The sequence below is a fragment of the Varroa destructor genome, unplaced genomic scaffold (assembly GCF_002443255.2).
Source record: "Varroa destructor unplaced genomic scaffold, Vdes_3.0 BEIS01000001.1, whole genome shotgun sequence".
Taxonomy (NCBI): domain Eukaryota; kingdom Metazoa; phylum Arthropoda; class Arachnida; order Mesostigmata; family Varroidae; genus Varroa; species Varroa destructor.
The window spans coordinates 76,787,799-76,812,914 of NW_019211454.1; the positions used below are offsets into that span (position 1 = coordinate 76,787,799).

General features: G+C 35.6%; 1 protein-coding gene and 1 long non-coding RNA gene across 6 annotated transcripts; one reads left to right on the forward strand and one right to left on the reverse strand.

Moving 5' to 3' along the window:
• Positions 1–5,883: 5,883 nt before the first annotated feature.
• On the reverse strand, positions 5,884–24,515 carry Bx42 (Puff-specific protein Bx42). 4 transcript variants are annotated; one of them, XM_022817068.2, is made up of 10 exons: positions 24,378–24,515; positions 22,141–22,312; positions 20,606–20,729; positions 19,956–20,208; positions 12,962–13,079; positions 9,412–9,535; positions 8,694–8,947; positions 7,621–7,848; positions 7,092–7,240; positions 5,884–6,573 (listed from the first exon to the last, which is right to left on the reverse strand). In XM_022817068.2, exons 2-10 carry the CDS (start codon positions 22,297–22,299, stop codon positions 6,372–6,374), a joined length of 1,611 nt encoding a protein of 536 aa, XP_022672803.1. In that variant the 5' UTR covers positions 22,300–22,312; positions 24,378–24,515; the 3' UTR covers positions 5,884–6,371. The 4 variants fall into 4 exon arrangements, 3 of the variants coding, with proteins under 3 accessions (XP_022672803.1, XP_022672801.1, XP_022672802.1); XM_022817066.2 differs by having other exon boundaries at positions 24,164–24,501; XM_022817067.2 differs by having other exon boundaries at positions 22,141–22,341; positions 24,164–24,501.
• LOC111255277 (uncharacterized) lies at positions 12,535–19,614 on the forward strand. Of its 2 annotated transcripts, none has more exons than XR_002675403.2 (4): positions 12,535–12,651; positions 14,005–14,102; positions 17,256–17,448; positions 18,991–19,614. It is a non-coding gene; the product is annotated as an uncharacterized LOC111255277 (long non-coding RNA). The 2 variants fall into 2 exon arrangements; XR_015319625.1 differs by lacking the exon at positions 18,991–19,614 and adding an exon at positions 18,529–18,697.
• Positions 24,516–25,116: the final 601 nt, after the last annotated feature.

Genomic DNA, 25,116 nt, shown 5'->3' on the forward strand with positions numbered 1-25,116 from the left:
AGAAAGTTATTACTAATTAATTTTAATAATAAAAATTGTTCTCCTTTGCGGCTGTTTAACATGAAATAGTATAAATTTCGCAATTTGCTATGAATGGTAATCTTTGAAATTTTAGCAAAAAACTACAGTTTAGGTAGTGCTTTCTCATTAGTTTGATGCGCATCAATGGAGGCCACAGGATTTTCGAGATCTATGTAATCTGAATGAACTTACTTATATGTTCCTTTCCAGGACTTTCCTAAGCAAATTTGATAATGATCTGATAAACAAAATTCTATAAAATGAGAAGTATAATGTAATACTGTGACTGCAAAGTACTAGTTGGATGGTTAGATTTCACTTCATTTTTCTACATTGTTATAAAACCTGCAAACTTTACCATAACTTTTTCTTTATCATAACGATTCTCAGATTTCGCTGGAATGCTTCGGTTGGAATAGCTTTACAGTTACATATAATACATGAGATGAAAAACTTAAGGAGCCTAGTAAATTTCACAGCCACAAGAAATTAATATCTATGTATAGAAATCTATATAATATAAGGTTTATATCACATATTCATTTTTCTTGAATCTTTGGTGTACATCACTCCTCTTCCATCAACCTCTATTTATACCTCTAATCAACAACGTACCTCTACGTGGTACGTTGATGATTGCTTGAGATTTGTGGCAGACCATTCGATTCGTTATGGAACGACATTTCACCTCACTCACGAAAATTTCAGACGTACTGATAAACTGTGACTTTTCGTTTATAAAATATACCTAAGTTACTTTTGACTTGCTTAAATTATTTGTAGAGACGAAAATGTATCCCTACGCCTTATTCATATTAGACATTTTCACCTTTGTCAGGTACTTTGTAACATACCATTTTACAAAACAATACAATAAAATAGAAGCATAGAAGAATAACACAGTGCTAGAACTGCGCTGTTCTTTTCTGCGCACTGTTCATAAACAAAAACGCCTTTGGACATAAGCCTAGGTAGCCTCATTTACAGAGGCCTCTGCAAAAAATACACGTGCAGTTTCCGTTTGGCTCGTAATAGTATGAGCTAGCATATATAACATGGCGAAAGCTACATGCAGTGTGACTAACTCTTGCGTGTTGGCTCTCTCTTTATGGTTTGTTCGATGCCGGGAGCTTTTGGTATTTGTCTGTCAGATTTCATTATTCAGAAAGAGAGAGAGAGTCATTTATATTCAAAGGTGCACCTTAAGGCCTGTCATAATCTGCCTAACTGTGACGTGAATGAGTTGGTTCTCACGTTAGCTTATCCAAGTGCTTCGTTTCTTTTTTGCCCGTTGTGTGTAGCTATATGTTCCCTTTTTTCGTTGTTTTGGTCCAGAAATTTGTAATTTACGAAATGAGTTCGAGATATTCTTTAAAAAGAAGTCTTTATGCTCCAGGAGGGTTACCATCGCGACCAAGAGCTTCGCTGCTTGATTCTAGCGCCTGCCAGCACCTGACACATCAACAGGTGGCTCTTCTATTACCGTCTCTTCAAAATCATCTCTGTTAAGCAGCGCCATATTACGAAAAAGTTTCCGTGTAACCATTTCACTTTCGTCAAGAAGGTGACTAGCTGTTTCTCTTCAATTTTTCATTCTCTTTTCACCATTTCTATTGATACCCTGAGGGTCGTTTTGCCTCTTCTCAAAATAGACCTCCCTGCAGTTGTTCTTGCTCTTTTTACTTCTCGTCATTTTTAAGTCACCTTTAGTAAGCTGTACTTATACCGATTTTCTCTTTGCTATTTTCTTCCTTAGCTTCTTCCTAGTTCACCTGTATTCTAACTGAGCTCTAGTTATCTTAATTTTCCACTTACAAAAAAATATTTCGTCTATTTCTCGTCTTAAAATCTAATTCCTTTAGAAGATGCTTCTTTTAGCAGTGTCGTCAATTTTTATTTACGTCTATTATTATGAACTCAGCCACCATGTAATCGTTTCTTTTTAGCACTTTTCAGGTTTGAGATCCAATTTGATGTGTTTCATTTACGACTGGCGCTTTAAAAGATGCGCATCTTTTCTAACTAACTTGTTCGTTTATGTCATTCGTTCGATGCTTAAATTTTAGTGTCGAAGACGGCGAGGGGTGGGAACGCTAACATGTGAAGATGACCAGTATCTTTTTTAAGCTTCATAATAGTCATATTGTCCTGTAATAATTATTCAAGTTCATCAGGATCGCTATCGGGCTATAATAATATAAAAATACCAGTCTTGAACTTTCCGTCTGCAGCCAAGAATATTTCGTCCCTGACCCGTTTTTTAACTTGTTTCATGCTTACGAACGTTAATAACCGCTTGTCGTCTGTAAATCACCACCTTGCGTTATTTCTGAATATTGTTTTGATTACTTTGCAAAGCACACATTTGATTCCAACCTAGTTGCTCGTGCACGTTTTGGCTTCTGTTACAGTTAGTGTGGGCTGCTGTTGGGTCTGGATTGTTAAGCACAATCTGTATTTATTTGTTGGACTGCCGGCCCTTCTGTCCCGTTAGGGATAAAACGGTAGGAACCACGTTTTTTGCTGGTGACTCAGATAAAACCGTCTTTGACGATTTTTTTTTGTTTTTTCCTTTTTTCTGACGGTGTCCGCGCGTGATTATTTAACCTTGAGGCGCTTCGGACATACTGCTAGGGAAGTTGTTTGATTTGCAGTGGACTTATTACGGGTTTGGCAACGTACTATTACGCAGTCCACTTTTGCTTACTTTCCTTTTTCTCTCCACATTTTCTTTGCAAGTAATATAACACAGCATCAGCAGAACCAAACTGAAGGCTCTCTAGGCCCCCTTTTGGCAGGCCATCTCGCCTTGTCGCCCGCTGCCAGGAAGCCCAGAGCCAATAGGCGTAACTCAATACTGTGAATATTGCTAGTGGTGCTGTCAATGCTCTTTCCCGCTGTCTTCCTTACTGGCATTAATATCACTGGCACCTATATCCTCGGGTTCGCATTGCCCCTCAACCTAGCCCAAGGTTCCGCATTTTTTTTCCTCGTTAACCTGGTCGTTTCTGCAGTCATTTGTGCAATGCTTAGATTTCTAACGTCGGAAGCGAGTAACAAATTATGAGATTTGAAACACAAGAACCGTGTTTGATGATGGCCACATGAATAACACACCTTTATCTAGTTAATAAAAATTCAAATTTAGCTTTTCAGTTAAAAAAGCATTTCCTTCTTATTAACTGTGTTATCAGTTTATACTTGTTAGATTTCATCTTATTCTACCGTGTCACTTATCGTACATGTTCTTTTACCAGGATGAAGCTAAGTTTTCTTGTTTTGGGGTTTCCTGTTTCTTTTTTCTGTGTTGACTATTTGTATCACCTTGTATTTCTCGGTTAGGCGCTAAGATTTATCTTATTCTATTGTTATTTCCTTGCTCGTCACATCGCAAGAAATTTCGCCGTCTATTTATTATCGCTGTTTTAAGCATCTCTTCTAGAACTTGGCATGTAGTCTCAAGGTCGCAACAATTTTCCGAAAAGGTTACTATTACTTTTTGTATTTTCCACCCCGCCACCAGATTCAATTAAACTTTTCGGTTCAGAGACTCTGATTCTGCGAATTTGATGGTGAAAACCGGTAAATTGTTGTATCATGGTCCTTTAACCGGTGTACCCGATGCGGTTATTCTTATTTTTGATAATGATGCATATGACGCATATAGGTCCCTTTTTGAGAATGCTATCACTTGTTTTTTTCCATGATGGAAGTCCTTTTTAAATCACATAAGGTCTAACAGTTCACCCAGCCTTATAATAGAGTCAAAATCTTACATTAATCCTGCGAACCTAAAAATCTACAGAAAATACCTGACATGAAAAGTTTCTATTAATGTTGAAGGTCTTCTGGAAATGGCTTGATGACAAAATACGTCCAAATACATTTGGTCATCCATCGAACTATCCTTTTTTCTTCAGCCGTAATCTTCTAGCTAGATACGATGCGGTATTTTAGGTACTCAGAGTTAGGTTTAACTCATGTATGAATGTTTCTACTTGTTCTTTGTTGTTTTGGTTTCTCCAGAGAAAACATGTCTGAGTTGTAGTAGTTTGTTCAGCTCGTTCTACATTTTTGCAGCTGACTCATTTTTGTTCATCTTTCCATCTCATCCATTTTTTGTCATATGCTTCTACGGCATCCTCTTAAGCCTGGTCAATTTCCACGTACCTATTATCTGATCTTCTCTCTGGTGCAATGTTCTAAATTTTTCCTCTTTAAAGGTTACACGCTACGTACTAGCTACTCCTATATGAGTTAAAACTCTTTAATTTAATGAAACCAGCACCGATAGTACACAGAGCAGACGAGAAGTTTCGCTGACGATTTGCTGATGCATTACGTTGCGTTGCATGCTACATTCTTGATCCAAACTAGAAAATTACACGGGTGAATGCTTTTCTGCAATGCTATATATATATATATATATATAAGATGTACACTGAAGCTGAATAAGCAGCATTTTTCTTTTTTATTTTTGGCATCCACAAGCACGTGTTCAACTACACCGATTCACAAGGATTGATTATACTGGCAGCAGTTACAAATTACAACCATAAAATTCTATATAGAATCGGATGCCGCCAAACAAAAATCAAGTTTAAATACTAAGTCATTCGAACGGAAGATTTAGAACAGCAAATTATGACAAATAAACTGAAAGAAGCTATCTTTTGACATTTTGAATACATTTATCAGTACATAATATTAAGAGTTAAAACCCTGTAAATATACAGTCAGCGCTTTACAATTCATTGCTTATCCTTCCCAAAGTTTATCCTTTCGTCTCTTATCATACTCACATGTGTCTAAATCTCTCATGATAAAGCAAAAGAGACATTCTTTCGGTTCCACATACCACGAGGTTATTAGCGATTTCCGTAACTTTAACGTACTCCTCCACAATTTAAAATTACACAGCACAGTTATAAACAACGCTAGGCGCTGCAGTTTCAGGCTGCCCGATACCAACACCTGAATCGATTCGTTACGAACCTCAATCGCGCTATAGCTATTTTTGCTACAATCAGTGGCGGCCGATTTAGTTAAAGTATATCCAGGCAGCTTTTCCGTTCTCCGAGTGACACTAATATGTACTTTTTACACCATGCTTCCTAATGGATAACTGATAATGCAGGAGGGAACAAGCATTTTTATATCAATCATTTTACCGCGAAGTACCAAAACCGTAATCAAAATAAATTACACTTTCATTGATATCCATAGCCAAGGGTGAAGGAACTCACCGACAAATGTGCTAGAGAAAATGTAGTTGCCTGCGGACGCTTTAGTTACCAGGCTTCTAGTTCTTTATGAATCAAAATATATATTATGGATAGTCGATAGTATGGTTACTTGGAATAACTCTGTTTTATAAAAGGTATCATTAACGATCAATAAATTTACAGACATAAATTTAAAATAGCATTTATGTGACACGCTATAGAGCCCTGTAAAAACCACAATGAGGCGGGATGATTCGACGTGTTCCACAGCAGCCGAAGTGCTTGTTGAATTAATGGCCAGATAAAACACGTCAAAAGTAAGCATTTGGAACTTGAATGTTATTTTGTATTCCTTATACAAGTATTAATATTTTATTTATTTATCTAGATATTATTGTTTTTTTTATTTGTTTAGATTAATATTTAGAGCCTGCAACGCACACAATGTATGTTGTGAACTAAATAACTGCGACAAATTTTTGGTAAGGCAAAATAATAAAATTTGGTGTTAGTATGTATATATTATCTGCTAATGAGCCTGAAATTAAAAGCCATAATAAGAGCACTATAATTGTTTTTCATCAAAAAATTCACTACTAACCAGTATTGTGCATATGAGAATAAGGAGAACTGGTAATCAAATTAATAGTTCCTATTTGCTATCTTTATTATTTGGCTTAATTGCATATACATGCGCATACGATGTTGCGCGACCGATTGTCTATCATAATAGGCATGTTCATTATCACACACACTTTTTCCGCTTGTCAATGAACAACATCAAAATAAATGGTGCAGTCCAGCATCAACAAAGCCCTAATGCCAATCCGTCAAAAGCAAACCTTTACAGTTAAAAAAAAAAGAATCTGTTTTGAGGTCCACAATAAATTGTGATGCATTAGTAAAGTTCAGTACTAGAAAAGGACCAACGTTTTTAATTAAATGAAGCATTGTACAAAGTAGCAATCCTCAATTACAATTAACACAATTTGCATCTGCAGTTAAAGTAAGTGTTGTTTACATCTTCTTTTTTGTACATCTTAAATTCAATTAAAATTTATACTTTGTGGCTTACACTCTAGGCCCTAATTCTCTGTCATAACGTGGTGAGCTGTTGCATTTTGCTTAGTCTCTTCGTCTCTTTCCTCCACGATCTTCATCATTACGGTCATCTCTTCTCTTATGCGAAGCTTTTTTGGCTTCATTGAAGAATTTATCTAAACCGAACGGATCTTCTTCTTGCTCAGACTGTTCAAACTGAACGGGGCCGCGACGCACTGATGACTCTGAGTGGTCTGTTCCCGCAAATTTTTTATCAGGGATGAACCTGTCAGAATTTATCGTAAACTAAGTTAGTTAAAAAAAAAGCGACCAGGAAAATCAGGTTGTGTTTCACTTATCTTGAAGATAAAACAAATCTGAGCCTAAATGACTTATACGGAGATAGTTGCACTGCGCAGAACGAGCTTGGCAGATGCCAAATTGTTCTTTGTGTGGAAGAAACAAAAGATAATATAGTTGCTTTCTACAATCATGCATCCATAAAAATGTAAGAATCAATTCTCCAAATCAAGACAAAGTCATCAAAAAATGTTCAGATTAGCTAAACCTTCAACTTCTTTAGGTAAGCTCCAATACGAAACGAAATATAAGAATCGAAGAATTTCGACAGACTGCGAAAACAGAAATACACATAATATCGATCTCTTCTCTAACACCAGCTACGCTTGCAATTTTTTTATTACCTTTCACATATAATGTAATAATAGCCTGATAAAGAAGATTAATATCAAAAAGAGAGAACTGTATAAAGTCTATTATTATAATTACGAAAGCAATACTCACCGTCCCGTTTTAATCAAGGAGTCAATATCTTCAGCAGTCTCTCGGTCTCCGCGTGGTCTATATAGCTGACTCGACAAACCCTGACCTTTGCGCCACGCTTTATCATACACGTTGTAAGAATCATCATCGCCAAAACCAGACTCTAAACCCTAAACCGTAACACTAAAAATATATTAACAACTTGCAAAAGTTGTGTGCAAAAGTTGTGTGATAGATGTCCACTAACCTGCGGTACTAGCAGAAGAAAAAATAGGTTATGAGCATAACATAGAACATTTCAGACATTTCGACTGCGGCTAGAATTGGGTGGCTAAGAAACACGTCAAGTGTCTATAGTCACCCGTTTATCAATCAATTCATAATCACTAGGTTTGTTAAATCTTCTTAAGACACAATGAATGCTGAAGGCCGCATATGTCCGACAACTGCGATGAGATTTGGCTCCTTTAGCATAATTATAGAATATTGACAATCAAAAAACTGCATACTGCTTATATTATTTTAAATTATAAATGTTTAGCTATTTTACCTTCGACTGATTAAAAAGTCTCTGATCGAATTGCACTTCTCCACTTTTGCTCGTTCCACTTGTCGATGGCAAACCGAGCGCAATTTTTTCTGAAATATCTCTTTCCCGTTCCCGCTCCAAGCGGTTTCGCTTATCAGGGGCAGCACGAGCAATGTTCCTTTCCCGTTGTCTCTCCCGGTGTCTTTCTTGACGCAACATGTCGCGTTCCTGCGCCTCATCATCCTCGTCCTAAAAGTTACGCATAACCATAATCTCACTATTTACACAGAAGTAGGGGGCAAATAAGATTAAAATTAGATACGACATTGGAAAAATAGGCTTTCATTTAGGGAAGAAGTCCGTTTACAATTAAAGCGGACGCTGCTTTAATCGCAAGCTGACTTCTAATTAACGATAGCTTCCATCCGAATGCAAGCTTTTCTTCATGTCCACTTCCCTCCTGTATATGCACAAGACGTTTAAAATAAAATGGATATCGTTCGTTTATAAATGGCAACTAAATAAAAGAGCTGTTTAGAAAATATTTTGCATGCGTTGATATAGACAATCCTGACAGACGTATATGATTAATGCAACTGCTTCTCCTTTTAACCATGCCTTCAATTCTGCCTCCCACAGGTGATTCTCAAAATCATATTTGCGAATTAAATAATTCTATGTCGAAAATGGTCTCTAATCTTTACACAAAAGCTTTAAGACCCTCAAGAATAGTTTCTTGTGCCGCGTTTGATAAACTCTTCTTGTTTCGGTTAAATGTTATTGTAGATTTAAAAGTATTTTCGGATACTTCGAAAGCAGTATGATGAACGACAAGAGCAGAGACCACTGATTTCACAAGTACATACTGTTTCTGCGGATTCGTTTGACTTAAAGATATTGGATATGTGTTAACCTTTGCTTATATTTCGAACGCAAAACTTCCGTCTACGGCATCTAAAGGTTGTTTCGAAAATGAACTGCCTTTAACACCAAGAATCACGGATGAACACTTTGCTAAGGCTGCTGAAACTCATCCCAATTTGATCTGAACACCCGGTATAATGGATTTTGCAATTAGATGTGTTCCCACTAACCTCTTCATTCACTCGGATACCAGCCCTCTGATCCCTGGCCCGTTGGGCCATAGCACGAAGATGCTCCTCCTTCTTTTCCTTTTCTTTGGCCGCCATCTTCCTCTCGAGTTGAGCTCGGGCCTCAACGGCTTCTCGAGCTTTTCTGTCAGCTAGGTATAGCGCCTCAGCCAATTTAGAGAAGTTTTCGTTGATGTGCTGCTGTTGTAGACCTCTGCCATCGGCCGCCAAGCGTTTGTCAAGCGGAATCGTGTAGCCTGAAAAATAAATTAAGTGTCGTTGAATTTGCTTTGACGTAAAAACCAATGACCCAATATCGGCCGCATTCAATTCTATAAACGTTCATGTGATTGCGCATCCTCCTACTCTGATATCTGCTAATAATGTGCAGACATTAGAAACCCACTCTAAGGAAAAACTTAAATCCATACAAGCTCATTGCTATTCACGGTTACGCCCGCACTCGGAGATAAGTAGTAGAAACACCTAAGAACTCGTTTGCTTTATTTGACCATACATCTAACGAAGTATTTTATATATCGACAGAGGGATTTATGGCCAGCTAGTTATTCCCTTTGAGCCAGCTAGTCTCTTCCAGCCAGAGATTTGACTGTTAAACCACTGCGCCGATTTAACAGTGAAAATCATTAAAGCAGGCAATAAGTTGACCGGAATTTATTTGTGTCCCGCATCCTACACATTTTGAAGGATTTATACACACCTTTAGCATTTTTCCAGTTACTGACACACGGGGGAATCTTCCAATCCTGCTGTTCTTTTACAGTGACCTTGCGGGTTGGAGAATGCATCACCGGGGGAGGTGGAGATGGCGGGCCCCGAGGTATCTACAGTAAAGGATTATAAACACACATAATATTTGGTTATCTTTTAAGTTTTGTCAAATTTTAAGAGATATACTTTAATTCCTTTTGAGAGTAGTCAAAATGTAATAAAAATTTTGTGACTTTTAGGTATTTCTTGTCTAAAAAGTTTGTCAAATTTTCCACTATCAAGGAAAAATAGGTACTTGCAGCATGATTCATACGCTTCATATATTTATGGCCAATATATTTCATCTGACAGTCAATCGGCAATTTTCAAAGCATTGTTTAAAAGCTTAAACCTGAGCTCTTTAGCGGAAGTTATACCTAGGTTAAAATGACAAAGTTGAAGTTTCGTTTCATGAACACGTAGGTAACTTAAATTCTCTATCTTCTTAAAGTAGATCGGGTTTGAGTACATATGGCTCATTTCGCTTCATGGACGGGAAATGTCTATATTCTTAGTCGAATCGAATAAAACAGTATCAACCAGGATTGCAAAGGGTCAAAGAACACTTTATTATTATTATTATTAAAACTCAAAGAAGTTTTAATAATCGGGTATGTTTAAAATGTTAGCTGATAATCTTTTTCATGTTACATTAGCATCCATCGTCAGCAAAAATCGTTGACCTAGCAACGGTTCACTTTTAACAATAGAATAGCCATAAAATGTGACAAAATTAAACAAGGTAACACATCTAGATTAAAGTTTCGGTATGTTATTGTCAGTAATTTCAACTGATCAATGAATAATAAGAGATCTTCTATATTATTTTTTAATCCTTTCTTACTCACATAATAGCACAGAAGCCGTGACGGAAACTGCGAACCGCAGCTTGGCTGGTTTGAGCTTGCGTTCATTGTATAAGATACGCGTATTTATCATGTTTTTTTTTATTTTTAGTTTTTGAAGATCTTTCGCTTAGTTTTTTTAGCCTAGTTCTAGATTCTACATACATACTTTTACTGTTCCTTAGCTTTCTTATTTTTTTCATTTTGTAGTCTATTAAAATTTCCTCTAAAATAGAGCATATTCAGACCTCTGAACAGTTGATGCTTACAGTGGTATCCTTAAATTTATATGGAATAAGAAATACACAGAGACAGTATAGCAGTTTTCATTTTTTTCTTTCTTTCTACACCTTCAATTTCAGAGTTATTGAGGCTCGTTTCGAACAGATATATCGATTTCAATGCCTCCCAGACCATACCACACCTTTGCGAACTAGATGCCTATTCGATGGCTACCATTGTATTCAACATTTCACACAATTTGAAAACATTTAAGTTCATTTAAAAGCAAAAACTTAGTGATCCACTGATTAAAAAACCGTTTTGATTTGCAAGAAAATAGAAAAATCTTAATTTTTATGTTTCTTAAATAATAAATATTTAAATAAAGATTTCGTTAGACTGTGTCAGATTAAAGTCTTAATTCAAAATGCGCGTCTTCAAGAAGTAGCGTTCTTCGTTACGACAAACTGACATGCTTAACTTACGTAGATATCCACAAGTTTCAATAGATTGATCAGCTCTCGTATAACGCTTCATGAAGTGAATGACTACTATAAAGACTAAGATAAAGAGAAAGCTTTTATAAACCACCAAAACTCGCTGAACAATCTAATATATCTAAATATGCGATTCACTGAGATAGCCGAAATTCCCTGTCCAAAACTTCAATAGTTTCGAATTCTTCCTCCAAGCTGTAGTACAATTGTTGGTAGTGCGTAAATACTAAAAGAAAAATTTTTAGGGCAAAGCAGTTGGGAAATTTTATATCTTTAAAGTGATTACTTTCTAAGTCCTTACAGACTGAAAAAACGTAAATTAGCAACCATAATCTTAAGATTCAGGATATCTATCTTTCATGCTGGTTACCATTCACCTTATTTCACAACTGGTACAACTGGTATTATATATCTAATAATAATAAGCTAATACTTACGGTAGAAAGGTCTTAGATTGGTCAAAAACGCATACAAAACGTCATTCACTGTAACAGAGATTTCTGTTCCAGTGATAGCTGAGGTGGCGCTAAGGTTGGCACCCTAAATTAGTTTTGCACAAGCTGCGAATTCGAATGTTGACACCAGCGCAGAACATTTTTTACGGATATCTTTCTCAGAACAACAATTTTTACAGTAAAGTCAAAGAGACATAGATGGAAGTTTTGCATTTATGATACTGGGTGCGCAGTAGTGTCTAAAAAAGACTCCAGAACCCATTTCATGCTCAAAAAACATACGCACGGAAAACGATCTTCTCGGGTACCACACGTTGATAATCAGCTGAAACTGTTAAACCACCACAAAATATTACTCCGGCAGCTACTTATCTTCAGAAGTAGAAATTCAGCTTTGTTGCAAATTGCCACTTTATTGCAAAAATCAAAGATCGTAAATCACCCTTACAAAAAATCATCGATAGTTTTTCGTACTATAGGTTTGTTCATTGAAGCTAAATGCAGCGTAACTGAATGAATGCCGTTTAAGTATAACGTCCAAATAAATCTGTTTATTTGCAAATAAACGACAGATAAATTATCGCAAAGGAATAATATCAATATCAGTTTTTTACAAACTCAACTAAATATTTAGCAACGTTCAGTTAGAAAAGAGCTCAAAGCGGTTTGTTTCTCGGCACAAAATCCGTAGTGGCCCATAAAATTCAATTTCTGGCCCACAAATCCTTATTTGGTAAGGCTATATGAACCAATAACGTAAGTATTTTTAGTGAAGTACTTTTTTGAAACAGATAAATTATTGTAAGCCTATTGTTGTTACAGCCTTAGGCAAATACACTGATATAATTCTTCTTCCTCTTATGAGAGCAGTTGTCTCCAATGATAACATTAAATAAATGTTACCCCATGCAATACTCAGCATTCATTTACTATTTATTATATAGTAATTAAAACTCTATGTATGTTTATCTCGAAAAGGTGAGTCTCATTAGAGTTACTCGTTAGGGAGAGAAGCTTTACACTGATTTTTACTAGAACATATGCTTAGCTTAAAGTTAACTCCAGTGACCACTGAGCCACAAGAGACGTAAACAACATCGAGCAGCACGTGCGACTACCCGAAATGAAAGCTGAATGGTCAATGTGGCCAAGCAGCTATAGACTGAAAACCGTGAGTAAAATTTAGTTTGTCTAGAAATGAAATTCACATATACGACAGCAGTTCCACCAAAAAGCCGGAAATTGATGTGAACGGACTTTCCTTTATTCATTTTCATGAGTCTCAATGGTGACCTTTTCCTGTTATCAGCAAAAATACTAATTCAAATAAAAATTAAAACCAATAGGCAGATTCAGGCCGATTCGTTCCGGAGATCATAAAATGTTATGTTTATAAAGATTCGATGATATAAATTATGCTTTGATCATAAGATACTCTGGATAGGTCGATTATGGTAATATCAGTTACCTACTCTACTAACCTTCTTATTGATCTTGTATTTTGGAGGTTCCATTGGATCTTTCTGCGCTTCCACCATTCGTATAATCCTTTGGCTAGCCCCAGAATTAAATTCTGATCCCTGCTGAGCAGGTGTATACCTGAAATTAAATTCAATAAAACGTGTTGATTTCAAACCTATGTTTTGTACGTCTACAGCGTCCAGGGACAGTCAGAATCTTATGAATACCCTTTTGCTTTCTTTGTGTCGGTAGCAATATCAGTCTCATCTTTGATGTGGTGCGTCTGTTTTCGCTAAAATAAAGAAAATCACGGGATCTTTGGAAAATCTTAAAAAAATCATTGGACTGGTACGATGTGCATAAAGGAGCCAAACATCGCCATTGTCTTATAGGACTCAATTCGCTGGATGTTACACAGTACAGTAGCTCTAGAGGGTGAACGCTTCAATTGATATTTTTTTCAATTACTGCCATTGAGTAACACGTTACATAGTAGAGAATAGATACACTTTATTTATCATTGCAAATTATAGTAAATCAACCAGTAGTCAGTACTCCTGAATAAAGAATTTGTTTAAAAAACGTGAAAGCCTTCTCAACCGCATAAATTAATGCTATTATTGGGACAGTTCTTTCCCCAAGGTGAGATTATGAGCTCTAACATGCATTCTTGTGGTTACCTTAAATACGTAATAATTGCAACCAACGCCGTAAAAAAGTGATAATTAGCAAGCTGTGAGACCGTCAAAGTTATATGCTTTAGTTATTCTTCTTTATTTCCAATACAATATTCTCTATCTATACGGATTGTATGACATTCTGTTTATGTTTTGCCTATTTAAGAAATGAATAAGGTCACCCGACACACGCATTCTTCCAACTTTTCCCGTTTAGTTTTCTTAATCGTTTGCACAGGTATAATTTGAGTTAATGGCCTTTTTTTGTCACACTCATATCTTGCTAGATCTTTCTTTCTAGAGAAAGACCGCCTCCACTATGCAGTAAGCGACCTTTACATTCTGGTTTCTATCACACTTGTATCTTACTAGATCTCTCTTTCCAGAAAACACCGACTCCACTACGCACTAAGCATCCGTTTTATTTTGTTCTCTAGCGGTGCTTGAAGAGTCTATATCGCCTTTGTTACACCACAAAGTCTCGGTCAGTATATTCATCTGCATGAGAAACTAAGTATGTTTGCGGTTTAAGTTCAGCGTAAACATCTTTAAAATAGCAACATCAAAATAATATCAAAAAGACAACAAACGCATAATATTTCAATACAAATATTTGTTCTTCAATGATTGGCTTAGTATAGTGATAATAATGTTGCAAAATCAATCTACTTATTAATTAGACTATGTACATAGATGTGTACGGACAAGTCCTAGCTAAGCCGAAAGGGCCTCCCATTTTTAAGTATGTCAAAATATCTTCACATGTATGTATTTTTAGAATCTAGAGCCATTTATTTTGAACCCTAAGTCATCAAGGTCCACCCAGCAGATCATTTAAAAGTTAGGAATTTGTCCTGCCTATTAAGGTTTCTGTCGGTACTCACTGGGGTTCCATGACTCACTAGAAAGAGGTCACTTTCCTTCGACTACACAAAGTGTTTGCGAAAGACTGATGCTCCATGTTTATACGATAGATTATTTCACTACAAATGATAATAACGGAGATTATTTGTCCCTATTATATACCACATTTGTCGTGCTCACACATACCCATGTGAACTGTTTATTTAAACGCCATAAATAATACTGTTTCTGCATCAGGTGTGTCTTGCTCTTTTATGGCTGTCTCTCAAGCAAACAAAGAATGTGAGCTTTTTAGTTGATTTTCGGGAGTCGCAAGGCCAAGAATCCTAAATGAAGTGTTGCACTCCGGTTTAAGCTGCTTTACTTCACTTTGCTCAAGCTTAATTCTCGTTTTTCAAAGCTATATTTTTTCCAAGAACGTATAAGTGGAAATAATAGAGCTATTACATAAAATAATTATAACGGCTTATATTGATAAGTAATTCTTACAACTGATTTTCGATTTTGTAAAGCGAATAAAAATACCATTACTAGAAATCCCTACTGATGTCAAGTTCACAACTACATGTCATATATACCAAGGCATTGTAGCGTTTTTGGTCTGATCAATCATGTTAGCTAATCATTTGAGTCATTACCTGGCACTCTATCGAGCTGTATCGACCATATTTAGATTTTTCTCGAGATGTAGTTAGACAATTCAGAGTTCTCACGATAGCGTACATTGATAATTCTTCTCTAAAGCTGGTAATACAACAGTCTTATTGGCCTTTTCATAAAGAAAAAGATAATGGTTAGATTCCATTTCAGGCTTACCAACGAATCTTTAAATGAGGTATATTGGACCCCTTCATACACATGTTCATTATTAAATAAATGTTCATGGAATAAAATATGTTCGTAGAATCGTTTTACCAGCTTTAGCCAAACACAACAAAGTTTCGCTGCCGTAGTTTGGTGGTCCCGCTGTGGTGACCACGGCGGGATTCCATGCCCTATCAATGTTTCCAGAACATACCCATGCTTCGTAGAAAAACTCCCTTTCTTATGAACATTAGCTAATATATATTCGTCTCCGTGATGATCTCACTGACAAAAACTATGCTCTAAAACTTCTTTTTATTATAAAATACGAAAAAAATAGAGCTAGCGTTCCATAAGAAGCGATGGACCAAACATTAGGTGAATATATGTCCTCTGATTGTTCCTCTTTGTTAGTACAAACGATTGATGTCCTTAATCCGTAAACGATTTTTTTTCTGCATTGCCCGCAGCAGATACTGCGCTTTGTGTATTGCTAACGCAAGAACTGCAAAAATGTAGTACATACCTAACTTTCTAAGGGAACCGTCTGGAAACTTACAATTGCTATTCTACAACCTAGTTACAAAAAACATCTATTTATTAAAGTGAAAATTATCTGTGTAAGCAGTAACCCAATACCTCCAATAACTAGAGTCGATTCTTATCTCGTTTAGAGGACATATACTTTGGGATGCTCAGTGCAGTTTTTTCGACCCTCTACAATACATTTTTTTTTTTTAATTTCGCACAATAGCCAATAAGAGCTTAAACCTGATTATTCAAGCGGATGTTAGTTTTGGCTTTATTAGTAAACCGAATATTTAGGCTCTTACTGGCAGGGTCTTCTGACTTTGCCGTGATTAAGAAATTGCTAAGTTCTAATTGCTTGACATTTACCCTAGAAAACTAAAGTAGTTACAAGTATTCCTTTAATTACAACTGGCTCACAAATAACCAAAGTTCCCACTGCCAAAGCTCTGGTACCTGCTAAAACGTATGCCTGTGACGTGCAGCGCACTTAACCGCTCCAATAGCAGGTACAATATAAGGTATCGCTAGAAAATTTATCAGGATCAAAAAAATTATCATATTATGCTTTCTTCAGCCCGCGAGTCGCTTACAGAGCTGTATACGTAGAACTGTGATGGTAAAATTGAATCTAAGTATATGAAAACTCTAAAAACATGCGCTAAAGTATTTGCTCCACCATCTACTTCCCCTCGCGGCCGAATGTCCCCGTCCTATCTTGAAACCTCTACATATTTCACCTTTTCGTCTTATGTAGAATACTTTTTCTGTATCCGCATTTTCAAAATTCTGCATTGTGTGTTTTCGAATAGCCACGACCTCAGTTTAATAACAACGTTCGTAGTGATGATTCTAATCATTTATTAGTGTCATCTTGCTTATTAAATGCTGGACATCGTGGACTTCCCATCTCTTTGTTTCGTCAAAACATACTTGCGAGCTACAACTATCCAACTCCGTTCTCGAAGACCATTTGTCAAAATCACAATTATTTATATGTGTAAGTCAGACCTTAAAATTGCCGGGAAGAGGTACAGAGTGATACACAGGCAGTTCTGTAGCAATACCTTAAAATATAGATATTATGAAATGCATGCGATTCACCTAATCATGTCTGCCTATTAGTCAAAATTCACAAAAAACTATTTACATTGTAAACTGGCGATTGTGAATACCGTGCACTGTGAGGACATACTCATTATAGTAGTTATTATCTGCATAGATTTTTTACATATAAACTTGTCCTAATTTACCTTAAGCGTACGTTTTTCACCGACAGTAGGCTTACCATTATATCTGCATAAATAATTTCTATTCATACAGATTGTGTTATATATGTCGTTGGTGCGACATTATATAAATATGTGCCAATCTTTGCTCTCTTTTCTTATTGATTGGGAAATTATGTACTTTGGTCTGAGGCATTCACCCTAATTTACAGGCCTTCAAAACTCATTTCGAACACAAGCGGAAAAGCGAAACTGACAATCTGAAGCTCTGTCTTGAATATTCGAACTATGTCTGTGACGTTCTCCACTACCAGCTCTACTCTGTGGATCTGCTGTATAACCATAACTATGCTTCTCGTAATGAGACAGCTCTCCTCAGCTACATCTTGTTATACAACATATATGGTGTGTTTAGATTAAATCATCGACTGTCTGGTACACAACAAATGAAACAATCATCTTTTTGTGCCTAAAAATGCTGTAAGAAGAAAAGTTAGTCCATTTGCTATTCTTCTCTTTAGCCCCAACTGACATGAATGTAGCAAATTTGAGAGGCATTTCATTATACGTTTCCGATAGTTACCCAATATGAAGATTTATAAACATTAACCTTCCCATATCAGTTGTATACGAGACATTTGTGCTAGTAGGATAATGCACCCTTTGCCATTATGCTTGGACGTTTTTTGTTCGTTATGGAAAGAGATCAGTTTTAACAAAAAACATTACGAATGCTTACAAGTTTTAGTATTCCAGTTAAGTTTTCTATGACAACTGAAACAGTGTTGGGAGAGTAAATGTACAAAGTGTTGGTCGACAGATTACTAGGACTTTTAGTCGCCCAGACATACGAGTCATAAGATATAAGCAAAAAAGCCGTTCGCAGGCACCCTATTTCAGCAAAATCAACTCCTTTCACTTCAAAAGATACGTAGGTGAACAATCGGGAAAATCCAAGTAGGATTTCTAAGCAGTTCCTAATCTAAAGTCACAGCTTGGTGTAGACTCTGAGAGAAGGTGTGATCATGCAATTCTTTTTTAAAGACGACATGAAGTAATGAACAGTAATCAATATTATACAGTAATGAATAATTTTTTATCATTCTTTTTATTTTAAAAACAGGGCTTTTCGACGTGGAGATGTGCTTTCATTAAGGAAGTGCAACCCGTCACACAACACCTCTAAACAAAGCAATCTCCAAAAAAATTACGGTTTACGGGTTACCTACTTTGAACCCCTCCGGCTATTCTTCTTGAGCTTCCTTTAAAAACTGTGTATCCCCGTACCGCTCCTAATTTAGCCCAAAAATAGCACTCGAAAGGTTATTGCAGAAACAAAGGACAAAGCGTGATAAATGTCATTATGTGGCCAACCTACTGTATTTATGTTGCGGAATGTCATTCATCATATGTTATTTTTATACGTAGCTCTAATACTCACCTTTACAATAAAAATTATAGTAAACCTTTCTGACTCTGTTTCAGTTGTTTTGTTTGCTAATAAAAAGCCAAGTAACTCGCTAGTCGCCTAGATTTGGATTTCTCTTCAGTTGCTGACATGACAGATTAGCGCAATTCATTATCGACGTGAAGATCTAAATTGTTTGTGATTACGAGTGTATGAATAAATAAATAAAATGCTTCCTTTTCTCGACACTTGCCTACTGTTCAAATATTACAAACTTGCTCAGGAAAGTGATAGGCAGCATAATGAGCTCATTGAACTCAATACACAAACATGTAGAGTTCACATAATTTAATCTAAGTTATTTCGAGCCTTCCATTTTGATATTTTTTATAATGGCGCAGAAAATATTCTTCTAGTGTAAAATTAATTTATATGTACATACATCTCAGGCAGTAAAGGGCATTTTTTTATATTAAATTAACTGCAAATATTATTAAGGAAAGGCAAATAAAGATAATCTGCAACATTTATTATTTCAGAGTTGCCGATATAATTACCAGTGCTGCTCTAAAATATGCGGTGGCCATCCACAAGTAACTGTTTGCCTATAAGCATCGATCAGGAGGAGCTGTGTTATTTAACATTTATCTATCCCAGCCTCATTGTAATCAGGCTGCTTATTTTGGCAAAAAAAGGGTAACAACTAAAAGAATGAGTCAAATCATCAATTGACTAGTGACAATTCGCGAGAGTGGGATTAAAGAGAGCTCCGTTTTAAAATGTTTCAATAGAATAATACTCGAGAACTTCAGAATCTTTTTTTCAGAAATATTTTGAAATATTATGAAAATCATTTGAATGAAAAATTTTGTTATCATAAAAATGAAGTATTTTTACGAGATCAATCCAAAAGGAATCATTGATTTGGTTGTACAATGGTATAATATCTATTTTTTGTTTAAATTATATATAGTACATAGAACTATAACACGCTTAAATTAATATAGACACAACTTGAGATAATTAGTGTACTACAACCTAATTTCTTTCGAGAATACATTTGCAAAAAAATAATCCTATGAAACCCTAATTACCTGCAAAAACTTAAATTTAATTTTTTAAATAATAAGTCAAAATGTAATAAAATAGATTATATCTCTTTATATATTTTTTGCTCTGTATATACTCAGGAAATATATAGATATTTCAAATGGCGTAGTATGTTTGGAGCATGTAATCCTTTCTTGAAGTAATTTACAACACATTCATTAGGCTTGCAAAGCAATGCTTCTCAAAAATCAGTTTATGTGAGTCACCTAATCCTTCCTATGTGGTACTGCTTATTTCGTAATATATGTTTTTTAATTAAGATAAAAGGCATGCTTTTTATAAGAGAAATCCAAGTGATGTAATATGCATGCTGCAAGTAATTTGGATACCATCAAAGTTTTCTTAAGTTCCTTACTTTAAAAAAAAAATTTTTTCAAGAATTTGTGTTACTTACCGAATGTACTGAGCGGGTGCCTGTTTATCAGTCGTCCGAACGGGCATAGCGGCAGATATTTTGGAATGAGTCAACTTTTCCAGTGCCTTTTTGGTATCTTCTGTAATTCTTTTGATGGCCTCGTCATCCGGCTTCTTTAACTCTTCTTCATCATCGGCGGTTATTTCATAAGGCAATAAATCCTGGAGTTTTGAGTACACTACCTTATCAGCATTTCCGCCTTGTTTCAGTAACGCGTCATATTTTACTTTACCTGCAATTTTCATTCTGCTTTTACCTCAATAACTACTAGCACACGGAATACTGAATACAGTATATATATATATATATAATATATATATATAGTATATATATATATATATATAATATATATATATAGTATATATATATATATATATATATACAGGGCGATTTATCCAAAGTGAGAACTTCTGTTATGAGTTTCAGAGTTATCTGTTTCCTAGACTGTTTCTAAACAAAAATAAAATTTCAATGAAATGTTTCTGAAGGTCGCGTAAAAACTACTCAGGATTTCAGCCATTCGTTGTATTCGTACAACTGTGACGCAGAAAAATGTATCGTTAAAAATTCTATATATATATATATATATATAATGAAGTGGATTTAGCAATAGCAGCCTATTTACATACCTTGTGCATCAAGTTGAACCGTTATTGCATTCCCAGTTGGTTTATCTTTCTTCTTACCCATTTCGAGGGGGTATTGGGCAACCTGAATCTCGGGATACGCTCCTCCGTCACCATAGTCACCTACCTAAAAATTATTGACATAAAAATATTTTCACGCATTTTATTTATTTCTGAAGTTAACTGTCTATTGGAGGGAACGTTTGATATGAATATAATATTCAGGCATTTATGAGCATCTGTAATTGAAGGCATAAATAACTTTCGGTACAACCGTCAGCTGCGATGATTTCGCGAGGCTCTTTTAGGATAGAATTAGTACGTAGCACGTAGCACCAATATTATTTCATGAATACTATGAATTTAATATTTTATTTTATTGCAATGGACAATAACAGACTGATTAAATCATTATTAAGAAATGGCTGAGCGCGATGGGTATAGTGCGCCTGAGAATCTGACCATGTTTAACCGCATATCTGAATGTAATTCCCATTTAATTAGCAAGCAAGCTGAAAAAATAGTCGAATATTAGTGTAGACATTCCATTTCTAGCTACTGTAGATCGTGAAAGCCACCGGAAACATCTGCGAGGCTAGCTAAAAATAAGATCCACAAAGTCTTGGAATATATAAGGGAACGACAGATAACAAGAAGGCTATTCTCTACTAGTGCACTGCATATTCTTTAGTCCAATATTCTCAAAAATGATGTCATAGTTAAATGTGTTAACCTTGGTCATTGTAAGAATGATAATAATAAGTATTTTTATTTATAATTTATTTACCAAAACTTGTAGCCTAACGTCACAAGCAAGTTTTTTTTTCTGAATGTATGAAAGGGGGGCTTTTTATATTCCAAATCATACGGAGGCCACCATATCTGGTGTATCGATATATGTAGGCATAAAATATGTGTAGAGAATACTACTAATTAAAGAGGTATCGTTTGGGGGGGGAGGGGGTAAGTAATTACTTTTCGAAAGCTTTTACCAATAATGAAATTGAAGCCGTACCTTGTACTTTCCCTTAGCGTAATAGCACATTGCTTTGCATACCATAATTAGAAGAAGCTACGCGCTATTTTTTATATGCAGTCGAAGTTTTGTACTGTATTGTAAATATGGATGTCACTACGACTTGTTTTTACAAACGAAGGCATTATTTGCTTGCTTTTGAAGCGCAGTGTTGATGAAAGATTATTTACTGCCGCATTTTAGCTTGACGCATCTAATTTATTAGTCTCACTTAAATTTAACACACGGGTCAACAATAATACTGCATAAGCTGAGATAAAGTACACGATATTGAAGATGCCAACACATTTCCCTGCTTAATTCTACTTTTCTAATGCGACACAGATACAAGTCTCTCTCAAGTTTACGTTCCATTTTGTGATCGAGTAGAATAAAAGACTCCATATACTAGATAGCGATATATAGGCGTTCACACAGAGTTATCTATGTTATATATATGAAATATAGCTAAGCAAAAAATACATCGCGTTTATTTACTGTTCATTGCCTCTTTTCTATGTACCTTTCTTGGTGTCCATCCTCGTCTTCTACCATAAATAGGAATGTGCGCATGGGGATCCTTCTTAGTTTCGATAACTAAATTTCCGCTTGCTTCCTGTTGTTCTCGCGCAGAATAAATTTTTTGCGTTGGTGCAGGGAGAAGTGATCGAAGACCTGCCATTATGGTTCGTTATCTGCGTTTATAAGACACCAACAACACGGACTAAATAATATTAATAACAATTAGATAGAGCCTTAAAAGTATCAGCTCGTTTCAAAAGGTTTTACTTTACACACCGCATAGAGTTAGCATAGGACCCAGGGGCAATCCATTTTTAAATCACGGTTTGCAAGCAGTTCAGAGAGATTTATTCATAACAGTGTATATGCAATTCAGCTTCGGGTCTTTGCATAAAGAACCACTCGGATAATTGAGCCATTTAGGTTACGAGCGGCCCACCCTCATGCTACCCGATGCAACGGTCAGATTGACTAACAACGACGTAACCAATCTAAGAAGGATCTCAGGTGATTTTTTAATGTTTTTTTTTATGTTTTAATGATAACTACGCGCACCATACGCTTCGTCCTGCCATACATCTAACTGTGTGTGTTTAATATCAGACTCAATTTAAGGTTAGTCATAACATACACCCGGAATGATCCCGCGGTTCGTTTACAGTTATTTCATTTGTTTGTTTGAATAAATATGGTGGAATTTCACCTACATAGCTTAAAATAAAATACAGTTGCATTACAGACCTAGATCTTTACAGTTATCCAGTTATTGTCTCCTAGGTTAATGCGTTAATTCAGTTTTTCCGTTTAATTGATTGTCCTTAATTCAATAACTTTATAAGCAACATTTATACCGTTGTAGCTATTCTGCTTTTGTAGTTACGTATTCCGTTTTTAATTGGAAAATCTCCCATTAGCAATTCTGTAAATACGCTGCGATTATCTCACTAACCAGTTCTAATATATGAGTAGCGTTACACCCAACTATGACACATTCTTCGCTTAGACACTGGCACCCATACAAGCGTACCCGGCACCATTAAGGAAACCAATTCGTTCATATTAGAGAAGATTGAAACTTTAACGATCCACAAAAAATCCGTTCCGTTCTATAAGAGCTATTTTAAGTGCGTCAGGCAGACAAACACCCAAAGACACACTCTCAGTAATCGACACGGTAAATATACAAATCGCCAGAATAGCGCAGTGCGTAATGTATTAGCCTATTAAACTTACGAGTACGTAGTTGTCTAGGTTCAATTTCGTTTCAAGTATAGTTCATAACGGCCAAGTATCGGACATTAAATACGAAAAATTTTATCGGACTTTGATAAATAGACTAAATATAAAAAGACTAGATATAAAATATAAAGATATGAAAGTTTAATTTTTTAGTTATAATAATTTTAGCAGATTATATGTTTATGAAATTTACGTAATAAAAATGCATAAACCAAGGGAAAATATCTTTGCAAATAAAACGTGTAGCATCATCGAAAAAAATTAAGCATGAAATGTCAAATATTTATTTTCATAGTGCACGTGATAATAGTACTGTTGGGTCAACGATCTCAGGAATCGCCGATTGGCTTCTGCCTGTTGTTATGCTGACTCAAACACTGAACATCAGTGTATAAAATAAACCATTTTTCGAGAACAGCATTTTTGCTTTACAGTAGTACTTGATGCAATATAGGTAGTACACAAGTATATATTGCTCAACTAACATTATTGCACAAATTGATGAATAGGTTCCACAGTTTTATATGCGTATAAAAATGCTCATAAGTGTAACCTATGAGACTAACAGTTCAACTTTATTCTCAGGATCGATCCAGATACATTTCCTACCAAACTGACACGTTAATCAGAAACAGTTTTATCGAAAAATTTAACCATTTGTATAAAATAACATAGGTTAAAGTCACGACTTAAAAAAATTGTATTTTTCGTACAACCTTAACTGCATTCATCGATAAACAGTCACAGCACAAAAGCGTATGGAAAAAATATTCAAATCACGTTACCTTTTCTAGTAAAACTGCAAAGCTTAATTATTTGTGTATTTTTTTCTCAGTCTGCATGAAGAGCACAACTTTGATTTACCCCAACTGTCACAAAAATAGCTCGTGAATACCTCTTAAAGCAAGGATTAGTCCTGCGACTATAGAATTTTCAGTATCTAACAAATTAGCACACAATTCGAGAAAATGAAACAGTCTATTCTCTCTAATGTCTAACCGGTAAGAACACATCGAAGGAAACGGAGCTAAGTATTCACATCAAAATTCGGCCACGCTTAATTACTTAAAGACCCAATTTATTCAATGTTGAGTCTGCTAAACTGCTTCTGGTCTTCGAATGAATGGATGCATGCTTGTTTTTAGTCACTCTCGTGCAAGCAAACAAGAAATATCAATAAGAGACACAAGAGGGTAAATGGACCAAGTCTTGGACGAGTTCTAATATTTTAAACGGTGGAAAGCCGCGAGGGTCCTATTATAATCTTACAGCTCCCCTATCCGCAATTGTGCAGAATCTTGGAAACTGAAGACAATTGACATTTAGGGATTAAAAGGATGCTGTTGAATAAATACTATGCATTAGATAATATGCAAAGTTGCTTGGCATATAATGATAGTAGATTGATTTGATTGCACTTCGCTCACCATTTTCCTTACCTCGAACGCCAAAAAATAGACGAACAAAACCCGCTGAATACGACGGCGCACACCTGTGGTTTTTGAGACTTTTTTTTTATCATAGCGTATTTAATACTTCAAAAGAAAGAAGGCTTTCACTTTAAACCCACAGACACTTTTTTGATAGACTCCTATAAGCTACCGAAGTATTTTGGCGGATTATAAATCTGATGACGTCTGGATGGAATTTCACCATTATTTCAAACACCTTGACGACTGAGAGAATGATGTTTTATTTCTGTTAATATAATTTTAAGCTTTTTTAGCTAACCTGACAA